Source organism: Pangasianodon hypophthalmus, chromosome 11 (genome assembly GCF_027358585.1).
Source record: "Pangasianodon hypophthalmus isolate fPanHyp1 chromosome 11, fPanHyp1.pri, whole genome shotgun sequence".
NCBI lineage: Eukaryota > Metazoa > Chordata > Actinopteri > Siluriformes > Pangasiidae > Pangasianodon > Pangasianodon hypophthalmus.
Genome location: NC_069720.1, coordinates 9,865,320 through 9,893,313, shown reverse-complemented (window position 1 = coordinate 9,893,313; position 27,994 = coordinate 9,865,320). Strand labels below are relative to the sequence as shown.

The 27,994-nt window shown below is 36.7% G+C and overlaps 1 protein-coding gene across 1 annotated transcript; it reads left to right on the top strand.

The window, feature by feature from the left end:
• On the top strand, positions 1-27,994 carry LOC113536465 (transmembrane channel-like protein 3). The gene is made up of 23 exons (XM_026930379.3): positions 1-321; positions 1,168-1,314; positions 3,559-3,634; positions 6,338-6,419; positions 6,686-6,792; positions 7,420-7,518; positions 7,621-7,763; positions 8,518-8,665; positions 10,693-10,736; positions 12,952-13,099; positions 14,514-14,623; positions 14,718-14,796; positions 16,023-16,298; positions 17,443-17,571; positions 17,715-17,782; positions 18,144-18,272; positions 20,393-20,503; positions 22,430-22,555; positions 22,703-22,781; positions 22,898-22,940; positions 24,128-24,353; positions 24,453-24,524; positions 25,509-27,994. The coding sequence occupies exons 1-23, from the start codon at positions 206-208 to the stop codon at positions 26,347-26,349; spliced, it is 3,399 nt and encodes a 1,132-aa protein (XP_026786180.2). The 5' UTR covers positions 1-205; the 3' UTR covers positions 26,350-27,994.

Here is a 27,994-nt window from a genome sequence, read left to right as displayed (position 1 = left end):
TGGAGCAGCTGTGTGAGGTTAAACACAGCGAGGGGCTCAGAGCAGCCGTTCAGTGCGAGATCCAATCAGACAGGTTGCACCTGCACTGTACAGATGTTCCACACTCACACACTCACGCACACACATTCAGATACACAACACATACACTGAAAGACTTCAGCCATAAACCCACACACACTCAGATGGGAAGTTTGACTCTGGAGCCATGAGCGTGGTGAGAGAAACAACATCACTGACCCAACCACTGACATCCTCCAAACGGCACAAGAGTGTGAGAAAGAGCTCCAGGAAGATCTACACACCTTACCAGGACAATCCAGTGTAAGTCTGAATTTTGAATTCTCACAAATTAGAAAAAGGGTTCCTTTGTCTTTTTCTGTGAGTTAAATGGTTTGATCTTATTCACTGTCAGTACAAAAGGTGATTTTTTTTTTTTTGCACATTTCCATTGTAAACTTTTGCTTTAGTTGTACTTGACATGAATAAAGACAACTACTTGACTGTGTTTATTTAATCTGATAATGACATAATTTACAGTATCCTTATGAGAAGTGCTCAGAGACAAAGCCATATTGGGAAAAGTAAATTTTCCTTTCACACTTTTGCTTTAATTGTAGTTCACGCAATTACAGAACATGCATTCAATATACTTGCATTTAATATTATACTATATTTGTTGATAATTAGGTCTTTGCATGCAGATTGTTGCCTAACATTCAGTCAGTACAGGACTTTACACAGATGTGCTTATCTTCTTTAGTCTTAATTACTAAAGAAGTATACTTATAAGATCCCAAAAATATACTTCTTTAGTAATTTATAAATGTATAGAAAAAAAATTGTAATTAGAATTTATATCCAATTGCCTTGAGCACTTATTGTCTATCTTCATTTTTTTGATGACTTGATTTCATAAAAACCTGTGGCCATAAATAGATGTTTTCTATTATTCTGAAGAGTCTAAAGAATACCATTATAAAACATGTCCTGATTATTTATATGATAATTTAGATGTAATCTCTGGGTGACATGTCTTGACTTTGGTTAGAGTCTATCTATTTAGGCCAATGACATTAAAGCAAAGACCTTACACAAGAAATGTGTAGATTTTAATTTCTTTTAATTAATTTAACTTCTGATGCAAACCATTATCCCATACTATACCAGTTCCTCTGATGATGAAGATAAGGATGCAGAGCGGGTGGACAGTAATGATCCTGAGGAAATGTTCCAGAATATTCAGTACCAGAAGGAAATCATTGCCAACATCCGAACACGACCCTGGCCAATGAGACGCAAGCTCAAAGTCTTAAAGTGAGTCTCTGCTTATATTAACCCCTTGAATACCAACAATCTTTCAGCAGGTCCAGATTACATTCCATACTCCACACGTAACTACATACCTTTAATATTACTTTCAATGCATTACTGAATATTTCATAACAGCTACTGAAATGTATGCTTTAAAATGAATAATTGAATCTGATTGCTTAATGGGTTAAACAGATCTGCTGTATGTTTGTACGATACTTTATATACATTATGTTAAACATATGAACTGAAAATGACCTGAATCACTTGATGGGAGTCAGAGGACATGCAAATGAGAAACAAGCTTGATTCATTCTCTTTACCTGTACTACACTGCAATTCTGCCAAATATATATTTACTCCACTAGATAGATTCATTCATTCATTCATTCATCTTCAGCAGTCGCTTACTGGTCAGGGTCATGGTGGATCCTGAGCCTATGCAGGAACTTTGGGCTAGAGGCAGGAATACACTCTGGTGGAGACATCAGTCCATCACAGGGCACCAAGCACACACACATTCATACAATTTAGCATAGAAAATTTGCCTACCAGCATGTTTCAGGAGAACCCAGAAGAAAACCCACATGAACATAGAGAGAACATGTGAAACTCTATGCAGACAGTAACTTGAGCTCAGGATTGAACCCGGCACCCTGAATACACCAGTAGAGTTTTTATTATTTTTGAATTAGAGGTGTTGTGTAATTAGGATTTTATTATATGTATATGCAAAGCTAAATGTACTACATACCTATGGCTGAAATATTCAGCTTACAAAAAACAAACCCTATGATGTCATGCATAATCTTCCCTTATTGCAACGTTATACAGAGTCTTAGATAGATAGATAGATAGATAGAATATATATATATATATAGACAGATATAGATCTAGATATAGATCTATCTAGATATTGATAGATAGATAGAATCATTAACTATCCAAAGAATCCTTGACGATTTTTTTTCTTTGTTGCATTTTATGATATTTTATAAGCTGGTCTAAATAAGCTAATAATATGTATATAATAAGGTCACAATAATATTTATAATATAATCAGATCATATTGCCAACTATTGCCACTGTGACTGATGTTGGGTAATTAAGATTATATTACATTATATTGTAGGATAAATTATTCATGATCGTATTATTTAAAAAAAATACCCAACAATTACAACATGAAAACATAATGGAAAGAAAGCTCCTTAATTTATAACATGTTAGGTCATGAGTGCTTTTATGTGCTGCTGATCTGATGCTAATGGAGAGGAAATGTACCGACGCAAGGTAAATAACAATTAACACTTGTCTCATGAGAGCTCTAGCCTTATTTATGACATGGCGCCTGGAAAACAATCTAACTTGAGTAATTATTTCATTATCCCATCTCTGGCTTTCTCATTTTACCGAGGTCACATGTTGAGTATAAGACATCATCTTACGCTTAACTGGATTTGACTGATTGAGGTGACTCAAGGGCCAGGGACGCTTACCTTTGAGACACACAAGTCATATACACACACAGACATGCTCAAAAAAAAAAGCACAAGGTACCCAGCGACATTGTTAACTCCAACTTATAACTGACTTTGTGTTGCCCGCATGTCGCTTCCACAACTTTGCCCTCAGTGATGTTCAATGCCCCTTTGTAAATTATCCAGATGAGGTATCTGCAGCTTTATTTCCTTTCAAGGTCCATGACATTCAGAGCCAGCAGTAACGCATAAAGCTCCTGACCATCCAGCTTACACTGCAACTCATCTGTGAGATGACAAGTTTATAGCCGTCTGTAAGAAAACGGATGTTTTTGTGTATCATATCAGTCACACATACACTTAAAAATCCAAGACGCTATAAATATCTCAGTAAGCCATTCTTGGCCTTGACCACTTCATGCTTGTCGGTGAAACTCTCACAGAACAGATCGCATCGTACTGTAATACAGTAATGTTATCTTTTAGGAAAGAGAGCAAAGATGTGGGTTTTACAGGTTTTAGTCCATAAAACTTCCATTCAGGGGAAAACCCAGCTAAAAGCATGGTTCATATCCTAGAGGAATGCCTACAGCAGTGAAATGTCCTGTGAAGCATTAAAGCTTGGTATTAATGGCTTCATCAGAGCCGAGCACAACAGTAAATCACTGCTACGATCACAGGGAGGAATAATGTGTTATGGGCCAGACTGCTGATTCTGGCTATCTGCATATGTGTGTGTGTGTGTGTGTGTGTGTGCTTGTTTCAGGCAGGCCAGGGAGATTGTGCTGAAGTATGAAGGTAGGCTGACCAGGACACGAGGATACCAGGCTGCAGGCGCAGACGTATGTTTTTCTTTCTCAAATTTATGAAGTTTATATATATAAGTTATGATTTCCCTCGGGTTAGAATAACTGGCATCCCTTTGCGACTCCTACCCTTCAGCACGTAACCTCAAGTTTTTTCCAGTTGCAGATTTGTCCGATCTCAATTTTCAAAGCTTTTTTTTTTTTCTTTTGACCAGAAGATTGCAAGTTTAAACTCCATATTGTACAGGTGAGAGTGAACTTGCACCTAGAAGAATTCTCTACACTTTCCACAAATATCAGCCAAGACATGTTTGGTGTCTGATGTGTAGTTTCTTATTATGCACTGGATCTACAAGTCTGAGGGCACTTTTACACGAGTATGAATCAGAGCAGGTTTGATTTTTTTTGTTGTTGTTGTTGTTCCTGTGCTTTTTGGTTTGGTTTCGTACTGCACATAATTAAACAAACAAAAAAAAAACATTGGCTGGGGTAGGATTGAAAATAGAAAACTCTTTCTTTCAAGGTAAAAAAAATAGTTTGAGGGCAAGACTGGAAATGTGAGCATCTAGTCGGTTGGAAAGTTGGACTTCTTTATATATTTGGCTGCAGTGTGCCAAAGCTTGTTGTTGCCTCATGGCTATAGGATCCATGGGTCGATCCTGAGCTCATATTACTGTCTGTGTGGAGGTGAAAAAAAACTCTTTGAAAATATCTTTGAAAAAAAATCCAAAACTACTTCACAAAAACCCTGTAAACAGCAGAGCGGCAGGTGCTCCCACCTCAACTTCACCTCAAAGAAACATTCCAGTGTAGCCATAAATATTGAAACATCTCAGTGGTGCTCAAAATGCAGATGAATACTAAGAAGCAGCACCTCAGCTGAACCTTCAGCACTTTCTGTTCTTAGTGACTGGACAGTGATAAGTTCCAAATTCCCCGACTGGCAGAGAGCAAATAAGTGAGACCCTTAACCCTCAGATGCTCAGCTCTCTGTTCTTGGATTCTGCTTCACTTTGGGTGAAAGCATCTAGCAAGTGGTTAAATGGAAATGTTGTCTTTCTTTCATGGGATGTCTATGTTGAGGTCCTGCACCTTTTCCTGACTGTCTCTCTTCCTGCACTGCTCTCATTCACTCACTCTCCCCTGACTCTGCGTTCAGATTTACAGCCTGTTGTTACGGCTCGATTTAATTAAAATGCTCCAGCGGCATTCGGCAAGGCTGCCTGAGCGGCATTAAAATTAATTGACTTTTTAGCAAGTGGATCTGATGACAAATGACTAATTATGAAAATGGCTCGGTTGAATATTGAAATTAGAAATATTGCACATTTATTTTGAAAATGTTCGCTTTTGCTCATCTCATGTCACTGTCATATCATGGGTTTAAAAGCATGTCTAACTGAAAGCATCCTGAATTCTATTACTGAGCAAACCTTGGTAAAGGGAATAATTCAGCCAAAAATAAAAATTTACAGCGCTCAGCAATCTGTATGCATAAATTGTCACACACTCGCAACAAACAAGTTGTTAAGGAATCTCAATGTTATTTATAAAAATGGCCTGTCATAATGGCCTGTATTTGGATAAAGTCTAATACTGCAGTCTCGCTTTGTTGATAGATTCCATTACTTCTACAGGGGGTCCACATACAAATCTTAATCTTTAAATGATTAAAGATAATTCGATCTTAAAGATATACTCAAGTCTGCACACATTTTGCTCAGTTCAGTGATTAACAGGAATAGCTACACAAATGTTTCAGCTTTAAGCCTTCATCAGATCACACTTCTCTTTTAAAGGCTGTAAGGTCCCATGTGACCTGCTTAACAGGACATTCGTTTGATTGCTTAACAAGGCTACAGAACACCATGTGACACTTAACAACAGCGGTGTTCTTTGAAAATATACAATTTAAGCAATGCCGATCATTTAATTTACTTTATTTATTCCCAGTGAACTATACTTTATCTATATTAAAAAGTGAATGGACACGTAGGAATGTTAATGTAAATCTGTTTCTCCAAAGACGTAATTACATGAATACCTTTAGATCAATTTTCTTATTTCCTCTTCTCTGTGATATGTTACTTTGTTCAATTCCTACACATTCTAACTGGCTAATGCTATGATTCAAATCATGAAAATGCCTGGCAATGGGGGTCTTTATAGACTGACATAGTATAACAGACTTTTGCTCATTATTTTTGGATTTCAACTGAAGGAAAAGTTTTCCCAGTTTAAATCTTCGGACAAGGACATTGCAAATGTTAGATCATACTTTTGGTTGTATGGGTTATGTATGATTTAATTTTTAAAAAAACATTTTGTGCATACCAAACAGCCTTGCACATATACGTTTGTCTTATGTTTTATAACCTAAGATCTTGCTAATTTATCTGATAATCTGCATAGCCCCTTTTAAACCGTAATTTCATTTGTGCATTCCTCACTGATGGTGACCGAGAGTTTTAAAGTGGAATTATAAGTTGGAAGTGATTCAGATGATAATATAGCTCAAATTAAATTGTATATAAAATTATATTTTATGCTATTTTATGAACACTTGCAATTTTATGAAATTGCTTCATGCACAAATGGTGTTAGTGAGAAAAACAATGTCTTCTGTGGTGAGTTTGTAATGATTTATACATGAAGTTTGGATTCTGCTGACTTTAAGCCTGTAAAAGCATGTCTCGTCTGATTGTAAGAGAGCCTTATCTGTGCTTGTTGATTTCGCAGCTGTTAAAGAAGATTTCAAGAGTCCTCTACAACATCCTTGTTTTATTCATCCCATGGGAAATGAGGATTAAAAAGATTGAAAGTAAGAAAATATGTTTTGCCATATTTTAACATATGAATTATATTATATAATCCATAATTGCATATGTTTAGAAATTACTTTGTTGATCCTTGTGGTATGTAGTCCACAGAAGTGCACTCAGACCATACAATATTCTCTCCAGTGATCTCAAGATTAGGACGTTTATTTTCTTGATAGCACAAAAAAAATAAATCCTCATCTGAAGATTACCAGTCTCTCAGAAATCTGTAAAATTTAGGATATATAGACTTTTACCCTGTTTGCAGGTCACTTTGGATCCGGTGTGGCTTCATACTTTATTTTCCTACGATGGTTATTTGGGATTAACATCGTCCTCACAATTATGACTGGAGCTTTTATTGTCCTTCCTGAGGTTTGTCATGTCTTTAAAAAGCAGAACTCTGTCAGTTTTTATGTTATAGGTTTATAGTATTTTTAGTCCTTCATGTGTAATACACAGACATTAGGGGTGTATGTCTACGAATGAAACAATATGTGGATCTGATGTTGCAAAGAATACATTTTAAGCAGCAAATAATTTAATACAATACAATTTAGAGCAATGTATTGTGATGAACCAAGGCAGTCGTTAACCTGCGTAACAAAAAGTGTCAAAAATAACAATGTGTACACCATGTATTAGTGTATATTGTGATACTGGTTTGTAAGATTATTCCATGATTTTTGCATATAGCTACATTTTACTTATTGATATTTTACTGATTAGCTTCTTATATTCAATACAATTTTGCTTTTTTAGTAGAAAATTTATGACGTCAATATAACAAAGTGTTTTGTATGTGGCTTCAAAGTTTCCTTTCTGCACTTGGCCCTTAATATGACCTCTCACGTCTCCATGCTATGTTTTGTCAGTAAAAAGAGGCCAGATTTATATTGCTCCCTGACACAGGGACACAAAGCAATTTCCCTGTTCCGGTATCAGCCTCCATCACTCATCCTTTTTTCCCCCCTTCCTCCTTATGTGTGGTCTCTCCATTAGCTCCTCGCTGGTGCTCCTTTTGGCACCACACGCAGCAAAACCATCCCTAAAGACCAAATCGCCTCAGCTCAGGACCTTGACACCATCTGGTCACTTGGGGCAAGACATTTACTCATTTACCTTTTGTAGCTTGTCTGATTTTTTTAAGGACAGTATTCAATGTTGGACTACTTTGTGGTCACATTTGTTCTCCATTTTTAGGGTTACCTGCAGTATTCCGTGCTTTTCTATGGCTATTACGGAAACGTGCGTAAGATTGGCAGCGCCGGTTACCGCCTGCCCCTGGCCTACTTTCTTGTTGGGATGGCTGTTTTTGCCTACAGTTTCATCACTCTCTTAAGAAAGTAATCATTACAGATTTGCTTGAAATCAGTGATCGGTTCAATAATAAGTAAGGAATAAAATATGATGAGGTGCAGTGTTATATTAAAATAATCAATGATGGAGTGGTGTGATGTGGCCTGACAAAAAGCAGAGTTATTGCTACTAACCTAAAGTGGATTTTTTAAAATAACAGCATGTACTGATGTGTTCTATTACTCTTATACCACAGCAATTTGACAACAGTTACAATTAAATTACAAAAACATGTAAATGACATTTTTTAAATTTATTAATGAATGAAACAATGTACTTTTAACTGTTTGTAGTTACATATAATGTTGTGGAACATCCCCACAGTTTGTCTTGTGTATCTTTAAATCTTCTAGAGTCAACCTTCAATGCCAAACCATGCTATAGTAGCTGTGTCTGAAATTGCATACTTACATACTCCTTTAGAGAAAATGATTTTACATAAGTAATGAACAAATGTAGTCCAGGAAATACACTCAGAATAAAGAAATCCAGTAAAGATTTTACCTTTAGTTCTTATGTGTTACATGTTAAAACTCCTAACAAATGTGGTGGGACATATTCAGTATTGACATTTCAACATGACAACTATCTCAAATAATACGTGGGTATTGAAAATCAAACAAAACACAATTTAGTAGTCAGTCGTGCCACTCATGGAATGATCACATATTATTGTAATATCATACTATAAATGTTATATCACACTGGGATGAATGTAATGAATGTATTTCTTTTCTCCAGAATGGCGAAGAACTCACGGTTAAGTCTATCCAGCGCTTCCAGTGAGAACTACACATTCTGTTGGCGAATCTTCTGTGCCTGGGACTACTTGATCGGTAATCCTGAGGCTGCTGAGAGCAAAGGAGCAGCAATAGTCAATAACATCAGGGTGAGTGTATGCCATAACCCATGACACAGACATCCTGATCTGCATGATTTGGTTCCCAATGATCCACTGACCTTCTTTTATTACAGCATAATCTACCAGGGAATTTTATGTTCTCTCATACCAGTGATAATTTCCATATGGAGAGCCTGTCAGTATTACTGATTATGGGTGTAAAGGGATGCACTGGTCTCAATATTTATAATATAACTGCAAAGCAGTGTGCATCAGACCAAAAGTTAGAAAGCAACCATGACTGAAGCTCTTTTTATTACTAGTGATAGTATGATCATTTAGAATGATAGTATGATCTTTTTTTCCAAATGAAAATCAATCAAGTAGTATATTAGAAGCATAAAGATAGATAGAGGTAGACATAAAGGTAGACAGAGCTATAGACAGACCTTGCGTAAGGTAGTGGTAATGGGCTTGACCATACTGATTGAAGATGGCTGCACTGATGAGCACAAGAGAGCAAGCAGAATTTCTAATCACTTTCTAGATATCATTACCATGAGTTTTTTTTTTTTTTTTTTTTTTTGTAGTGTTACATTTTCCACTTTGTTGTAGGCCTGTTTGATCATCTTTTCTTTTCGTTTTCTCTTTCAGCCAAAATAGAGACATTTTTGACTATTCTTAGCATAAATTTTTCAGTGGCATCCCTAATAAATACATTACTATGCAAAAGTCTTAGGCACATGCAAAGAAATGCTGTAGACCAAAGATGCTTTCAAAAATAATGAAATTAAATGTTTCTACATTAAAAATACTATAAAGAGCAGTAAACTGTAATAAATGAAACAAACTCAATACCAAAGACACACCAAAGACAGCTATATATATATATATATAAGTATATTATATATTATATGTATATAAATAGTAGTCTCAGGTACAATATGTGCAGTTTTATAAGGAAATAAGCTGTAAGTTTTACTGAGCATCTTGCAGAACAAGCCACAGTTCTTCTGGAGACTTTGACTGTCTCACTTGCTTCTTATTTCTGCAGCAAAACCAAGCAGCCTTCACTATGTTTTTGTCCACTTTATTGTAGGCCTGTTTGATCATCTTTTCTTTTCGTTTTCTCTTTCAGCCAAAATAGAGACATTTTTGACTATTCTTAGCATAAATTTTTCAGTGGCATCCCTAATAAATACATTACTGTGCAAAAGTCTTAGGCACATGCAAAGAAATGCTGTAGACCAAAGATGCTTTCAAAAATAATGAAATTAAATGTTTCTACATTAAAAATACTATAAAGAGCAGTAAACTGTAATAAATGAAATAATACTCTTACGTAATACGCTGCTTCCTTTACTGACATACAAACATTTTTCTGTAACATTTAATTTTGTGATGGAAAACTAATGTTTCGAAATCTGAAATGTTTTTTGTACTGACTGGATAATATAGAAGTCATAAAATAAAAGTCTATAACAAAGTTTGTACTAAAAAAAAACAGGGTGCAGACTTTTGCGCAATAATGTGTATTTAACTGATGTTAACTGTATACTTGTATACTGAAACATAAATTCATAGATTTTATTTCACACTAATGAACTCAACACATTCTCCATTTACCTTGACAGAAAATGAGGACAATGTGCTTGTGCATCTTTCAAGCGGGAAAATCAATAGGAGATAAAAGATTTCTAATGTGAGATGGAGGACGTGGGCGGGGCTTCCAGGGTGTCCATTAATATTGGAGAGATCAGAACACCTGTGCAACTGTCAGTCATTTTAGATTTACATTTTGATTGGCTCATTTGTAGCTTTTATTAGGGAAAAAAGAAAGCTGGGTTTTTTGCTGATTTTTTGGGTGATAACTCGTAGCAGAGTATCCCAGTGTTAATATGTGGAGTTCCTACACAAAATGTGTAAAGGTCGGCAGGTCTGGGTAGATCTACAGCCCATCACCATTACTAAATGGAGCTATTTACTCAGCTGTATTACATGTAGATGTGTTTGTTGTGTTGTCTATAGTGCATCTCAGGTGGTACTGATATGTTCTTCAATGTCTTATTTTGAAGGAGGCCATTGTGGAAGAGCAAGAGAAGAAGAAAGAAACCAGCCTGTGGGTGCTTTTACCAACTTTTCAACACTTCTTTCAGAACTTTTATCATTTACTGTTTCAAATTGCTCCTCAAACCCAATTTCTCTGCCTGTGCTGACTGTGGAGATTCCAGCTCTGCCCCTTCTTCCCTTCTCAGTGAGGGTCATTTGAGTGTTTGTTAATGTTTGCTTTCAAGGAAGGGAAATGATCAGTATCAGTGGATGAATTAGGGTGATAGTGTTGTTCTTAGTGTAGAGTGCAGAGCTCTGATTTACTCGCTCTGTCCACATCGACTGCAATCGCAGCACAAAACCTCCCACCGTATTTCATACCCACAGCTTTTACTGCAGCAGATGACTGCTCCTAAATCACCATCAGAGCTGCTCATATATTAAAGTGGATTACTCAGCTGTGTGTATGCATACACACATACACACCTGCACAGATACACTTATACATACATAGGAATGCATGCGTTTGACTAACAACCATGCAAATTAATGCACACCAAAACTGACACTGTGCTGTCTCATTTATTTTATTAGTCCTTTCAAAGGTTTGTAGATCCATACATTCCTTGCTGACCAGCAGCTACAGTTTACGCTCAAAGGCTAAAAAAAATTACTGTCTAGCATCCAAAATCTGTATTAATGTTCTAATCATGTTAGAAAAAATCAAACATATAAAGTCACATATGGAATTGCCATCTAATGGACCTTTTGGGAAACCAAGAGAGTGACACATATGTACAGACGGATGGATGGATGGATGGATTGCTGGATGAATGAGTGCATGAATGGTAGAATGAGTGAAGGGCAAAATTGGTGGAGGAAGTAAAGATGGATGGACAAATGGTTGGAGAAAGTGATTTGTGAATGTATGGTTTGGTGGATGGGTGGATTGAAGGATGGATGAGTGGATGGTTCAAAACATGGATAAATAGATGTTTAGGTGGATGGATAAATAGATGGAAGGATTGCCTATTAATGGGTAGGTGATGGGTATATATATATAAAGGATGGATGCACCACACAGGGCAGCATATTTCATTGTTGGAGTCTCCAATAATAATAATAATAATAATAATAATAATAATAATAATAATAATAATAATTTTATTCATTTAAAAAATATTAACTTGCATGTTTAGTGAGTGTGTTTCATTGTTCTTAAATGAATGTCCTCCATCATTATTGAAAGAAAGTCTTCCAGGGACATCATACAAACATTATAAGGAAAAGGACCCTATTTAGATTAGCAGCAGCGCTGCATCCCCGCTTTGTAGTAGATTCTGGAATGTAAAAACCCCAAAAACTAAAGTAAATCTAATAAAATATTATTCTGTAGCTATTGTTGTCAACAGTTCATTGATTTGGGAAAGATGTTGTTTGATTAGATAGAAAACTTGTCAGAAAGCTCCACTGGGCTTCTGGTTAAGCCTAATAATGGCTGAAGTTGAATTCAAGTGGCTGAAATAGCTGAGGCCCACAGCACCCGCTTCCAGTAGGTGAGATCCAAACTGGAGCACTAAACAGATATAGATAGATGGCATTGTGACACACCCCTATTAGATAGATATAGTGCATACATTAGTAGCAACAAAATAGTAATACATTAAAAGCTTACATGATTTTGTCCAGAAGGCCAGAATCAGAGTTGATGAACTTGTACATTTTGAAAACAATAGGCAGACATTAGCATTGCTTGCACCGTGATTGGATCAGCCTGTTACTAAAGATACTCCTCAAATTGACAATTGTACTCACTTCCAGTGAGTCTTGTTTCGAACCAGTAACTCACATTATTAATAGGTTTGTTCATCCTGTTATCCAACGCATAGAAAATGGAACAAACCTAAGCAATTATGTCATATTATTATGGAAACTTGGTATGAAATAACAATAATGCTATATATTCAAGCAATGACTTGGATGAGTTTGATTTTATGTGTATTTCTATAGAGCTTCCTCATCAATCAATCTCCATATATTTGTACCCGTTATACAATTTAGCATGCAATTAAATTTTATTTTGCGACCAACATCCTCATTCTGGGATCAATGAGGGTTAATATCTAGTCAAGAGGAAATTATTTAATCAAGTCTTCTTCTTACATAAGCCTGTGATACGGATTATTTACTTGAAATCTAATTTAAATTTAACTGCTTGTATTAGTGAAATTCTATCTATGCATACAAATGAGATGGAAATTTTTTTTTTGGCTCTTCCCATGCAGAGCGGTTTTGATCAGCTTGCGGATTCTAGCCAACATCCTGGTCCTGCTGTCGCTGGCTGGCAGCATCTACATCATCTACTTTGTTGTGGATCGCTCGCAGAAGCTGGAGCAGCAGAAAGCAGAGCTAACTCTGTGGGAAAAGAATGAGGTCTTACTGAAATTTGATTTGTGTTTCAAAGTGAACTGGTAGATTAATGAAGTTACCCATCAGTGCCAAAATTTACTCACATTTTGCAGGTGGAGAGGTGCTCATTTTAAGCAATGCAGCAAACAATATAGCAAATGTGTGAAAAGAATATTCAGGTTTCAGATTAATACAAGGATTTCTCAAACAGAGAAGAAAATGATTTGGTAACCATAGACAATGTATATAATGAACTATGAAGACATTCATTATTCATTATAATGCAGTCATAAGATATTGTAAATCTTGTTATGAATAATCATTTATGAAAATACACTACACTTGATAGAAACCTGTATTATGAATTCTTAGCATATAGCTTTATAACCAGTGTTTGTAACACATTATATTAAACTCAACCCCACCGTGTGGGTGTTTTTTTCCAAGTCATTATTAGAAAATCATCAGTATATGAAACATTTTTGTTTGTTTGTTTGTTTAGTATATGTATCACTTTACTCAGAACTTACAAATACAACTAATAAGATAATACAATTAAGTTATAATAGAATATGTCTGTCAATAATCTACACTCATATGATAAGTATATACATTTAGTTAATTGTTAAAAGGTTCTTTGGTTGGTGATGGTGAACACTACCAAGGGATTTTGTTTAATATTCATAATGCATTGTAACCCATGCTATAAAGTATAATGCATTTTCATAAGTAATTATAACAAGGCGTAAAAATGCCTTATAAAAAATGCCTTATATGTTATGAATGTATTCATAGGTCATTATACATATAGCCTTTATAGAAATGAATACTGACCTGTGCATAATAATTATAACTGTATTATTTATTAACAATTATTTTTAAAAAAAAAAAAACATAAACATTTAAAATGTTATCACGGAGTGTTTATATAGTGAATATGTTCCTCATTCCTTCAAGACACAATTTATTATATTTTCGTACTGTAATATGGAAACTCTGAAGTCTTGATCAAAACCACATACTGACACATTATTGAAGTTTGAAAACTAATGTCAAAAATAATATATTACAAAGAAATGGCTGTTTTGTTATAAACAAAGGACACATAATGTTACTTTATAACTCATATTTATAAATTATCAAGGAATTATTAAAGCATATTATTAAAGCTATATGAGGCATGAAGCTATAAAGGGTTTTTAAGAGTTTATAAGATGCTTATAAGCAATTAAAAAAGCACAGTTGTAATGATTTTGTACTTCATATAATGTGTCATCATTTTTTCCTCTAGACATTTCAAAGTTAAATTTTTGAATATATAGATAAATGTGGACATTCTATAAGTGGTAATTAATAATTCTATAATTAGCAGTGATGTAAAAAGAATAAGGACCTGCTTGTGTATATTATATTACAGTGTATCCTCTCTGTGTGTTAGGTGAGTGTAGTGGTCTCCCTCATTACTATGATCGCTCCGTCTGCTTTTGAGCTGGTGGCCCAGTTGGAGATGTACCATCCAAGAACCAGCCTTCGTTTCCAACTTGCCAGGTCTGATATGACTAAGATGTGCAAAAGTTTAAAGAAAATGTTAAGGTTGTGAACTGGCTTATCTGATTATCCATTTTGGGTTTGATTTGATCAGGGTGCTGGTGTTGTATCTTGGAAACCTCTATAGTCTGATAATCGCCCTGTTGGACAAAGTGAATAGCATGAGCTCTGAAGTAAGTGACTTTTCTGAATTATCCTCTAATTCTTCAACAGACACATACTAAACGTACAAAAGAGGTCACCTTACAGTACCACTGTAATGACAAGTAGGAAAAGTACAGTTTGGTAGCATTAGTTCTGAAAGTGCAAGGTGGAAGTTTATAAAGGAAATCCAAATCAGCAGGCGACAGGCATAATCACACAGGCTATGGTCAATGAGCAGGCAAGCAAGGCAATGTAGCCAAAACGCAAGCAGAGTAAATAAATGGGACACTAAATTGTGTAATTGTGAAATAGAGAATTGGCAAAACCTTGCAAAGAATATCTGTGAGTGGAGATGTATAGTGTGCAGAGTACAGAGTCTAATCAGAGGGATTGTGAAATAGGTCTGTGCAGTCAGTAGGTAAAGGGTGAATGGCAGGAAGTCCAGGATGAATTTTTGGTGGTTTATTAAGATGTCGTGGCTTCTGGATTGGTCGCAGATCCAGGCATGACAATAAAAACATCCAATATTTTAAAAAATAAACAAATTAGTTCATTCTCCTAATTAAGACATTTTGAATAAATCTGGATTTTTTTTAAATGAACTTTTTGGCAGATAGAAATGTAGGATTTTTATTAAATTCGCAAGTGAAACACAAACAAATAACCAAAACAAGACTATAAGCATGAACATGGACTCTAGACAACAGACAAGGAACAAACCATAACATGGGTGGCAAAGCTAGACAATGAGTGCTATACAAAACTGATATACTAGTGCTAATTGAAAAGTAATGTGATTCAGGTTCTTGTGGTCATGTGATTTGGTGCGTGACATGATCATGTGACATGCTGTGGCTGATGGGTAGTGTAGCATCATTACTGGCACTACCAGGACAAATTAGTAATACACTATGTTGTGTGTGTTTTATCTGTCTCCATTATTACTTTGTCGTAATTTTACCTTACACCGGAAATCGATTAAATGTGAGTTTCTATTAAATTATGTGAGACATAGCTATTACGATATCCAGTACATGACATATTCAGATGCACCATATTTGCACCATTTTTTTTTTTTTTTTTTAATGTCTTGGTTACAGATGAACCGTATACAAGAAATGACCCAAGTAGAATGATGGGGCTCCTACAAATTTGAATTAGTGCCCTAACAATCCATGCATATTCATATATGACAAGATGTTCAGCTCCTACTAAATTCCCGAGATAGCTTTATTTAATTCCATTTTTGTCTCAGATTCCAGGGAACTGGTCTGACTCCACGTCTTACCTGGCCACCATTTCCCAGCCTGCAGAGACCAACGTGTCTACCATTGTCCCAGAGATCACTGAGGGAAGGAATGGTACTTTCACCATGGCTGTAATAGACCTAAACCGTACCAACCTCAGTGTCAAGCACACTGTTGTGTCTGGACCGTCAGCACCAGTCCTAACTGGAATGAACCAGTCCATACTATATGAATACAATGGCAAAACCCAGCAGGATCAGTGCTGGGAGACGTATGTTGGGCAGGTGAGATTTAACAACTGACGAAAGTGTGCACACATGTTTTTCACATAAAAAGCTCTATAATTGGAAAAGTTGTAAAGCTTAATACATGTATATGTATTAAGTATAAGAAGAAGAGGTTTAACTAACCAAAACAGATGCAGAGCTGGTCCTATTTAAATCAAAAGTAATATTTTAATTTATTTAACTTATCATTAATATTATTTAAAATTATACTATGTTGTCCATTAAAGAAATGTTTGTGTCAGTACACCATAGAAAACCATTTACAAAAAAGTTAGATGATAATACAGTAGTACACTAGAATAAACTATGCCAGTATTATGAACATTAGGTAAGCAGATGTCTCCCCAGGTAGCAAACAGACATTGGGCTAATGTTGGGCTAACACAAGTCATTCCGTTGGGTCAGCATTGGATGCCAATGTTGGCCCAACATAATTTTGTCCATGGGCCAATATTGGGCCACCAGGGCCAACAGACTTTCAGCCAACTTTAAATCCACCTTGTTGGCAGGGCTGTTATGAGAAGTGCTTCTTGGCTAATTCTGGGCTAATGTTGGGTGAATTTTTGCAGTTTGTTATGAAAAGTGTGCCTTTGCCAACATCACTCCAATGTTGGCAAAATGTTGTATAGTGAGTGCCAACACTAGTTTAATTCCATTTGCTGTGGATTCACATTGGATGAACCCACATTTTAAATACTCTACTCTATTAACCAAGCAATTTCTTCTAGCACTAAAGCTAACAAGCACTTATCAGCTCCTGTAGTAGCTCAGTCTTTAAGCTAACCAATGTCATCAATTTGCTCAAAAGCTATCATAAATATGGCATTAATGCTGACAGAGGAAGAAAAATGAAAATGTAATGTCCTGTAGTAATTGTTTTCCTCTGGATGGCAATGAAATGACTATGGATTGAATACATGGATGCATGGATTGAATCGTTGAGCCAGACAGTTACTTAATGAAACTATCAGTAGGCAGAGACAGCGCACATCAATTCTCCATGATGCAATCCATACAGCTGATTTAATAGTCTTCCTTAAGGAGCTCTTCTAAGACTCTTCTGGAGGAGTACTGTTACACAAGATGGGGACAGTGCTCTGCTAGGTAGAGTAAATGTGTCTCCTGCTTATTTTGTTTCCAGGAAATGTTGAAGCTCTCGATCATTGACATGATCTTCACCGTGGCTAGCATTTTGTTGATCGATTTTATCCGGGGCCTGGTGGTTCGATACCTGAGCGACTGCTGCTGCTGGGATCTGGAGAGCAAATTTGTAAGAGTGTTTTTATGTAAAACCTTACTTCCTGTAACTTGTTTACCGATGCCATGCAGCTTGTAAAATCTAATGATTACTTTGTTGTCAAGTTTTTTTTTTTCCTGCATACTGAATAAACTTCATGTACATCTCTCTCACAGCCTGAATATGGTGAATTCAAGATAGCTGAAAATGTCCTACATCTAATATACAACCAGGGAATGATATGGTATGTAAGAGTAATAATGAACTTAGCATTTGTTTTGAAAGGCCACTGTAATAACTTCTCTATTTTTTACTTAAACTCCAATGAATGCATTTGGTATCTAATGATGTTTTCATCGTTTTCTGCATCATAATACATTGCCGCATCTTTCCACCTCGTAATTCCCTGCCCTCTAAACTCTGTTTCGCTCGATTTCATTTTACCCACAGTTCTCACAAGGACACACGGTGCTCCATTGGCCCTCAGATTTGTAATCTGTTAATAATGGCTTGCCTTTGGCTGGGATCAGTATCAGTAGCTCTGGCAATGAGAGAGCATTCCAATAGCACATATAAATCTTTATGTCATCTCCCTGGCTCTGTAGGATGGGGGCTTTCTTCTCACCCTGCCTGCCTGCCTTCAATGTGCTGAAGCTAATCGGACTCATGTACCTGAGAAGCTGGGCTGTGCTCACCTGTAATGTTCCTCATCAACAGGTCTTCCGGGCTTCCAGGTCAGAAGGTGGCACTAAATATTGGTGTTTAGTACATGGGATTTATAGAAATATACTGATTTTTATCTATAGAAGATAATAGAACAACTTACGGCAACATACAGTGGTATTCCTGGGTTTTTGGGAATAAGGTTTCTGGGATTACATTATACATGAATCTTCAAAAATATATAGATGTGAGATCATTTACCTATAAGTCACCTTACATGCAATGTAAGCCCTACAACCTTATTCCCAAAAACCCAGGAATGCCACTGTATGTGAGGTGCCTTATAAGCAAATGCTCTCACATCTAAACATTTTTGCAGATTCACATAAAATACTGTCACGATTACTGGATTATCTCTCACAAATATAAATCTCTCACTTTCACCACTTTGTGAAAATCCCAGGAGATCAGTAGTTATAGAAATACTCAAACCAGCCCATCTTGCACCAACAATCATGCCACAGTCAAAATCACTGAGATCACATTTTTTCCCCATTCTGGTTGAGTTGAACATTACCCAAAGCTGATGGTCTGTATCTGCATGATTTTCTGCATTACACCGCTGCCACTCGATTGGCTGAATGAGTAGGTGTACAGGTATCCCTGAGTATAAATATAATAAATTTATAAAGTGCTCAGTGAATGTATATGCAAGATAGAAAGCTAGTGTATATGAGAGGTAAAGTGGTGAAGTTGAGAGCATACTGTGTGAATGTAGAGGAAAAACGAATGAATGTGATGTGTGAAAGTGGTGAAACAGCATCATCAGCACTTTATATTGACTCTTTAGACTTCTTGTAGTTTGGAGAACATTTTTTAAAACCTGAAAACTCTGTCTAAATTTTAGATGGTAGGATCGGAGGCTGGACAGCATTATTACTTGTTCTTGCTGAAATCCCCTTTTTTTACAGGCCATATAAATCTGTGAAGCAGTGAACCTTCAGTCATTGTGTGAGTCACTGAGCGCATTCTCTATATATTAGCTGGGATCTCTGACTAAATGAAATTAATTTAGTGTGAAACACGACTTTATCAAGCACCATTTAGATCAAAGATCAGTAAGTCTCAGTGGTCCAGTTTAGCTTACTGCTCCCTTTCATTTCTCCCTTTCTCTCTCTTTCTTTCTATCGGCTCTGCAGTGCTGCCGAGCTGTGTATTCCTCCATCCTGCTCTTCTGCTTTCTTGATCTGATTTATTTAATGGCCATGTTGTCATAGACTGTTATAGGCTTATCAGTCAGTCACAGATGTGAGGTGAGAATGTCATCTCTTTCACCCACCATCCATCTTCTGACATTGGGTCTTTCATATAACGCCATGAAACCCTGAATGCAGCGAAATGATTGCAGCTCATCAGGCGATACAGTAATTAGGGAAGAAAAAAAACAGTCATTCGGATCCAATTGAGTATTTCATAACAGCTGTGCATTTTCAAGATATTCATGAAAGGCCATGAGAGATAATTTAGGTTACTGTATTTACATTTCTCAACCCAGCCATGCTACAGAAATTGTTATGTACAGTCCTGTATAGATTTCTGAATAATGAAATAACCCCTTGCTACAGCAATACAGGAGCCACCTAAAAATGACACTTTTATGTTTTTTTTCAGCTAAAGCAGTGGTCAGACCAAATAAAGGAAAAATAAAATTCTCCTAGCGGAATTATATGAAGCAGTGCCAATTCACTGAAAGGGAAAGGGCATGGGATGTGGAAAAACATGTTTGTGGTTGCTTTGCTTTGTGCTGACTTTATCTAGGTGAACTTACAGCTGTGAATTTGCACACCTCTGGCTTTTGAGCCAGTATTTTGCATTTCTATGTTGAGAAGCAGGCTGTTCAATAATAAAAGCACAGGATAAAATGTGATGTGAATCACTGGATAATATATTTTCTTTCAATATCTATTGCATAGGCCTTCTTCATTGATTTTAATGTATTGAACTAATTTGTGTCCCTATTTGAGCAGAGAAGTTGCTGGTTTGATGTTTTCCTTTCATATCAATAATAAAAGTGGACATTTTATATCAGTCCAATATCAGTTTTGTGGTATATTTTTGTCTGCCTACTAGGATTTTCTTGTTAGCAATGTTGACACCTCTGAATTATTATTATTTTTTTTTTAATTCCCAGATCTAATAATTTCTACCTGGCCATGCTCCTCTTCATGCTCTTCCTCTGCATGCTACCAACCATCTTTGCGATTGTGAGGTACAGGCCATCACAGCACTGCGGACCTTTTAGGTAAATGAGTCAGACTTATAAGCCGCCATCTGAAGGGAAATATGTGTGTGTGCACAAACCGTTAAAGCCACTTTCATTAAGCCTCCCTGCTTAATCTTTGCCAGCAGCAGCATACAATCTCACCATATCCAGAGTGATGTTTAGCAGGAGAAACGATTTCAGAGCAGGTTAATTTCCCTGCAGTGACAGTATGTTCACTGTACTGAATCGGTGCTGCATCTGTGCAGTTAGGTTTCTATTTTGAAGGATTATTTCATCCAAAAATGAAATTTGCACAACTGTCATTTTCCCCAAATGTAGTCCATTAGCAAAAACTTATTAGGTGTCTGAGGCTAGCTTGTCTTCAGTGTTGTAGTAAAGCTACAAGGCTAATTTTGTAACATGTAAGAGAAGCTTATAGCCACCATTTTAGCATCATGCAAACCACATGTCTAAATTATCACTGGCTTCAAGCCTTTTCTAGTTGTTCGGTATCAGAAATGTCTTGTGTATGTGATTTCCGATCATGTAAGACACTTTTATCTATAAAAGTGGACAAACTAACATTACAGAACTACAGCATTAGTAATGCATCTAGAAGCTAAATCATTGGGTCATTGGGTTTATTTAGATTAAAATGTAAAGAATGAATTGTACTCTAGAAGTGATTTGGATTATAATATAATTCTATTTTGATATTAATTAATTTAATATTAATTATGTATAAATGTGCAGATGTTATTACTGTGCCGAATGATGTAATTTGAGGCGACTGTGCGATGATCACCTCACACACTACAGTTTCTGTTACTTGTTAGCTTCACACCAATGCAAATCTAATGAAACAAACTTTGTACACCTAGCATGTCTTGGCTGATTGATTACATTCAGTGGAAGGGTATTTTCTATACATTCGTTTGTTGTTTTTTTTTTGCTGAACGATATATTTAAGTTAGTTCCTAACACCCAATTTGGTTGAAAAGCTTTCTAAGACATTTTTACCAAATCTTTCCACTGACCATTCTGATAAGTAACAGCAATGGTATTACTCCAAGCTATGTCGTTAACCATACTTTAACAAATACCAAAAGTAAGGATGTATTAAATCCATATAATCCATATAACCTACACCGATTCAGAATTACTGACTAGAAGGTCAGATTCAGAAGAAGAGTCACTGACCACCTAGCCTTTGCCACTGGAAGTGGATGAACTCAATACAAATTAATTCTGAAATTTCGTTCCAAAAATTTTTTTTAATTTTTTTTGCAAAGGAATCTTCAGCAAGCTTACATTGATCACAAAGGTAAAATTCCTTTCCCACAGGACTTTATGTTTCATTTGTAAGTAAGTGATACAGTGTTTTAAAGAATAGAATTTCAGTTGGTGTTTTTCTGCAGAAAGTATATAATGATAAGTATATAAGCTGCTATGCTGAGGATCTGGCTAATAAAGCTTCTAGAGTATCCATTAGCTTAAAGACTCAGCAAAATTAAGTTTTTAATTTCTACAGTTACCGTAATGTTACTTTTTTAGAGCAAGTCCTTGTAGAGAACATTCTTTTTTTGTGGTGGAAGAACTTGATGATATCAAAAATAGACATTTGAAACCATGTCTATAGTTTCTGAGCATTACGTTTTAAGCTTGTAAACAGTTAAATAAAAGCAGTAGAACACTCAAGGTCATGTGACATCATGGCTGTGACATCAAATAACATCATAGCTGTGGTGACTTATGGTACTCACTGTATCACATCACTGCCATGATGTTATTCATGATAGCACACGACCGCTCATGTTCTATTGCTTAATAGTAGTGATACCAACAATTCTGCTGGGTAAACAACAGTTTCACATGGATGATTATCTCCTAACTAATTAGAAAATTCATCATTATAAAAGTGAAATCATGCACAGTTTGCTGTTGTTTGCTCTACTGCCTCTACAGTGGTCAAGAGAAGATTTATGACATCATCTCCGAGACAATAGACAAGGACTTTCCTGCGTGGTTTAGTAAAGTGATGAGTTATGTCACAAGTCCTGTGGTGGTTCTGCCAGCTCTCTTGCTCCTCTTGTAAGTCACGCTAGCACTTATCCAGGCTCAATTACCTCAGGAAAATAAATAAACTCAACAGATGATAAAATCTCTCGCTTTGCTTATCATTTAGTCCTCGGAGGCTGCTGTTATCTGTGTGGTTCTTCATGGTCTTATTGTTTTCAGCATGCTGATCTACTACCTGCAGTCCATCGCCAGATCTCTCAAATTCACCAACAACCAGCTGAGAATGCAGCTTCAGACCGTGAGTCAATCACTAATAAAAGATTGAGGTTGAAATCTAAACAAAGAAAAAGTTATTGCATTGTTTGGTTAGTTTAAGAATGTGTGAAATGTGATTTTGATATTTCACTGCCGCAGGAACGCACAGAAGACAAGAAGAAAGTGTTTCAGTTGGCCGCAGGTAAAAGAGTCAACGCAATATTGACAGCTTTCCTCAATCATCCAAAAGAGACATTTGTTTCTGGTGTTGCATTGGAGCTATTCAGGTTAATGTGTCTAACAAATAATGGAAACTTATAGCTAGCAATGGACAAACATTTCAAAATCTTCACACTTTCACCTCAAACCACATCAAGTTGTCCATTAATCTCATATAGACTCGCTTATACTGCATCTAACCATATATGACATACTGTTATCAATAAACGTGGACGAAAACATGACAGAGAGCTAAAATAAATGAAAAAAAGCATCAAACATTAGCACATTGTATTAATTGGGCAGATGATTTGTGATGGTTAAGGCATTCAGGGTTGTAAACTGGGTCTGCTATAAGCTTCCTTTACTTAGCTAAAGTACATAGGTCTGTTAAAAAGCAAACTTGTCCTGGGAAATTGACACCAAACATATCTTAGCTACAACTGTGATTAGAGGATTTTTTTTTTTTTCTGAACTGCTCCTTTAAAAGAAATGCGTCTTCCCAGAATTCTAATGTTGGTAATGACTCAGAGTTAGTAAAGCCAGTTAAATAAAGCAATAAAAACAGTAAGCTTGGCTTGGCAATATAACAGGTGGAGATTAGGGTATTCTATAGACAGAGCAATGGCTCAAGTGTAACTGCTTTATTGTTTTAAACCCTGGTGCATTAGTATACAATTTTTTGTATATTAATTATATAATATGCTTTTGTGTATTCCTGAGTTTGTGTCAATTTTTCATCATGAACAGATGCATGATTAATGGTTTGAAATCCTATACAGAAACTGTCACAGTCCATAATCGAGTCATTACCCATACAGAAAGGTTACAAATTAAATTACCAATCAGAAAGCATGGCTGTATGCAGAGAGATAGTAATTCTCATTACAGTGCTTCTCAGTGTTAATTTAATTTGAAATTTGTCGATTTTTGTATTGGTAGTGACAGTGACTTGCTCATGGAGAGAGAAGGCAGATATTTATAGAATACTGACAGTGATTTACTTAATTTAGTTTTTAGCCTTGTAGGTCAAGTGCTAAACTATGAAAGCAAATGTTTCACATATGGTTTATTAATGACATGGTATTTGGAGTCATGATTACAAACGTTTTTCGTCATTCATTAACACAATTAGCATTACGTAGTCCTTTGTGGGTTTGTTCCTTGCAGCACGTCTCCAGCCACCGGAGGGTGGTGAGCAAAAACCCGAGCAGGAGAGTGACATCACTAGCATGGAGTCACCAGCCCGGTCTGCTTCCCCTCCACGTCGCAACGGCAGCGTCAACAAAATCGTTTCACCTGGCCGTCGCAGCAACAGCATCCGCACGATTGCCCAGTCAGCCTCTCGGCCTGATGACAGAAGTCCCTCCATCCTTGTGAGACCCAAGCCTAGCAGGTCTGTTCTAATAACCGTTCCTGTTCTCTGGCCCTTCAACACTCAGTACATTGCTTTACATTTTCCATAAACCTCCCACGTCCATCTCTGCTTGTGCAGTGCTTACAGAGTATTCGGCAGCCCCTCCATTCCCCAGAGGGAGATTCACAGGGTGGAATACATCCCCATCAGGTTTGGCTTTCTTTTAAAGGTTCCCAAAATGTAGTTTGATTACCCAAAAACATATTGACCTTGAATATGTCCTTTAAAAAATGTCTTGTTGCTTATAAACATCTCTGAGGAAGACAAATCCGTAATCATTAGAAGGCTTCATGGCAGTGCAAGTCATTCATTTGTCATAATTTAAAGCTTTTAAGCATCTTCCATCATGCTGACAATTTTGCAGCATAAAAGCTTGAGGCCGCAATTTCATTTTCATTCATCTAAGTGTTTAAAAAAGAGAGTTGTTTGGGTCACTTGTGTATACTTTATATGGAGAGTTTGGCAAAAGGACAACTTTACAGTTTCCCACCTTAACTCAAAAGTAGCAAATAACCAAAGATACATCTGATGTCTGACATATGCTTATTGAGGTTTGCACTGGAACTACTTGGATAATGTAGCTAACAAGTAATAAAAGTGTAGCTCACCAAAATCCAGTAGGACCGTAATAAAAAAAAAAATTACCATGCATCTGAACACTACAGTTATTTGAAGATGGATCTGTATAATTTACAAAATCATTCACTTACAAATGTTGGATGGATGGATGGATGGATGGGCTTTATTCATCCACAAGGGGAAATTTGAGAAAAAATTTTTTTTTCTATGTTGCTCAACAGTGTTCTATGAAAATGTGTGTAGTTATGGAAAATATTTGGGACTAGACTGACATTACTTGTTATCTACGTTTGACTGATATCTCCAGTGTAATACTAAAGAAGCAAATGTTGGACACAAAACATGTCTTGGGGCAAATAGAATATTGTTAAGCTTGTTTTTTTTCTTTTTGCCAGATTGTTTTTTTTTTTGTTTGTTTTTTTTTTTGCCTTTTGTTTATTAGGCATCTAGGCTCTAAAAGACGTCATGAGGGTCTTGAAGAGAGCACGACAATCAAAACTGTATAGGAGATTTTATACCACACAGTTATGTTACTAAAATCCATCTGTTTCTCAGGCATCCAGCCTATCCAGGCCGCTCCAAATCATACCATCACATGGCCTACAATCCTTCTGTGCGCTTCTCTGAGAGTGTCCACTCAGACCCGGTGTTCAGGAAGAGCCTCAGGCCCATGCACCCAGAGCCTGGTATTGTCACAGCACAGAGCTACCTGGGCCGGCGTGCTCACACCACCCGGTACGTCATCCTAAACGAGCACGAACCACGCAAGAAGATTATGCGTTCCACCATGCGTCTGCCAAGGCACTACCGCGTGGTGGACGAGCCAGCCGAGATCGTGGAGCTTTACCCCCGCAATGTGAAGTGCTACATTCCCCGGAGTCAGCAACCCCACCTCAGCGAAGAAGAGGAAGAAGATGAAGCCAACGACGGTGGAAAGAGAGGGTCTTTAGGGCACTCACACCGGCCGAGGTCACTCTCCGATCTCCATCAGAGATCACCGGCACGCTTTTACATTGGCGAAACTCTGGAGAGCCGCCTAGCACGGAGAGTGTATGGAGAGGAAGAAGAGGAAGATTATCTAGAGTGGGAAGAGGAAGGCCCTCGTACCCGCTCCCGGACAAGTATTAAGGTCACGGAAACACCACATAGGCATGGGGAACCTCATGTCAAACCCAAGAACAAACGCAAGGGGGAGCCGTCACTGACCGAGTCAGATTCGGCCTCACTAGAGTCCAGCAGTGACCAGCAGAACAGCAGCACTGACCAGTACATCCAAGTCATCCACAACAAAGAGAAATACCTAAAACACAGCACTAAGATGACTAAAAAGAAGACCAAAACCAGCGCTGAACTGAACACAACTGGATCAAAAGATCTAGTGTGCTCAAATGTTTGACTAAATTTACTGCTTATATAATAACAACACTGAAGGTTCCAGTAGTTGTGTTGCACATATGCTGTCTTATCATGTTTTAAAGCACATATTTTAGGCAAAACTACAACAACCAAAATGTAGGACCTACATTTTTTGCAAAAGTAAAATGGAATATATTGTGTATATGATATTATAAAGCGATCTATATCAAGACCTATATACAGTATGTAATATAAAGATTATTTAGAATTGAATCTCCCAATGGCATAAATAATATAATAGACACAAGTTATATTCCAGAAAATTTTCAGATCACACATAATCTTTAATTTTTTTATTGAGATATACACGGTGGATAAAGGTAAGTGTTGTTAATTAATATTATAGAAGAACTACATACTTTGTGAACTAGACAGAATGAAAAACTTCATCTGAATTTAAGAACTATACACACCTATTATACACTTATTTACAACACTTTGGAACATGCATTTCTGGATTACATAGCATGGTATTCAAGTAGGGACAACTTTTTAGCCACATTTATTGAGCATGTTAAGCATTTTTTTTCCCACATCACCTCTAATGGGAAACACATTTTGGACAAATGTTGTATGGCATCTAGATATTTTTTCATCTATGACAAATATATTGCTTTAAGCAATGTGGTCTTCCTTCAAATCTCTACTTTATTGACATGAACAAAGTAGGGACCTATAATGCAACAGTCCTCGAGGGTGCATGAGTTTAGAAGCTGAGCAGAGAGACACAATGTGGTGACAAACTTGATGCTTCCTTACTCGGGCAAAATCATTTACAGGTGCATGGCTGTGACCAGTGAAACTGTGAAACCTGGTTTCATGAGAAATTTGTATGAATTCTAACAAACAATTGTGATGTGGGTGAATTTAGTTAAATCTGTTACAAATGAAGTAATAAGAACATCCAGAACATCTAACCCTGCAAGGCTGCAAGTCTATCAGTTACAAATTACAAACTTTTTAAAAAGTGTATGACCATGTTGGTGAAACTGAGGCAAATAAAGTTTAGAGAAATTTTGTCAGTCCCAGCACCAAGATGACTTCTTAAATGTATATCATTTATGAGATCAAAAATAAAGTGGTTTTAGAAAGCTCTATCTGAGGACACCATGAGGCAGCAATTTGTGTGTGAGGAAGCTGGATCTGGTCAAAACGGTCTGCTCCTTCGTGGCACTTGGACAGAGTGAGCCTTGTATATAAATCCAAATGAAAATAGTTTAATCAGTATGACCTGTCAGGCACTTGTTCGCATATTTGACTAGGATGGCAGGGTACAGTGATATGTTTTAAGTGCAATAACAGTGTCTCGCATATGTGCAATGGAGCTGGAGGATGGCTGAGGGCGCTTGAGGCCCTTAGCTAGATTCAGTTAATAATAATTTAAATAAAAGAAAAGTCCCTGGTTGCAGTCTGTCCGTTTACATCAGGTGACCTAATGTTGGGCTAAAGACAAAAATCCCTCAAGATAAACTTCTAGCAGATGAATCAGTGTCTAAACTGAATCTTTAGGTTCTGAGAATAAGAATAAAGATCCTCTTGGGACTAAAGCCACAGCTAAATTTAGAAACGGAAAAGTAAGAATAAACAAAATAGAGATAAACCTAGTATACTTCATATTTAGTAGC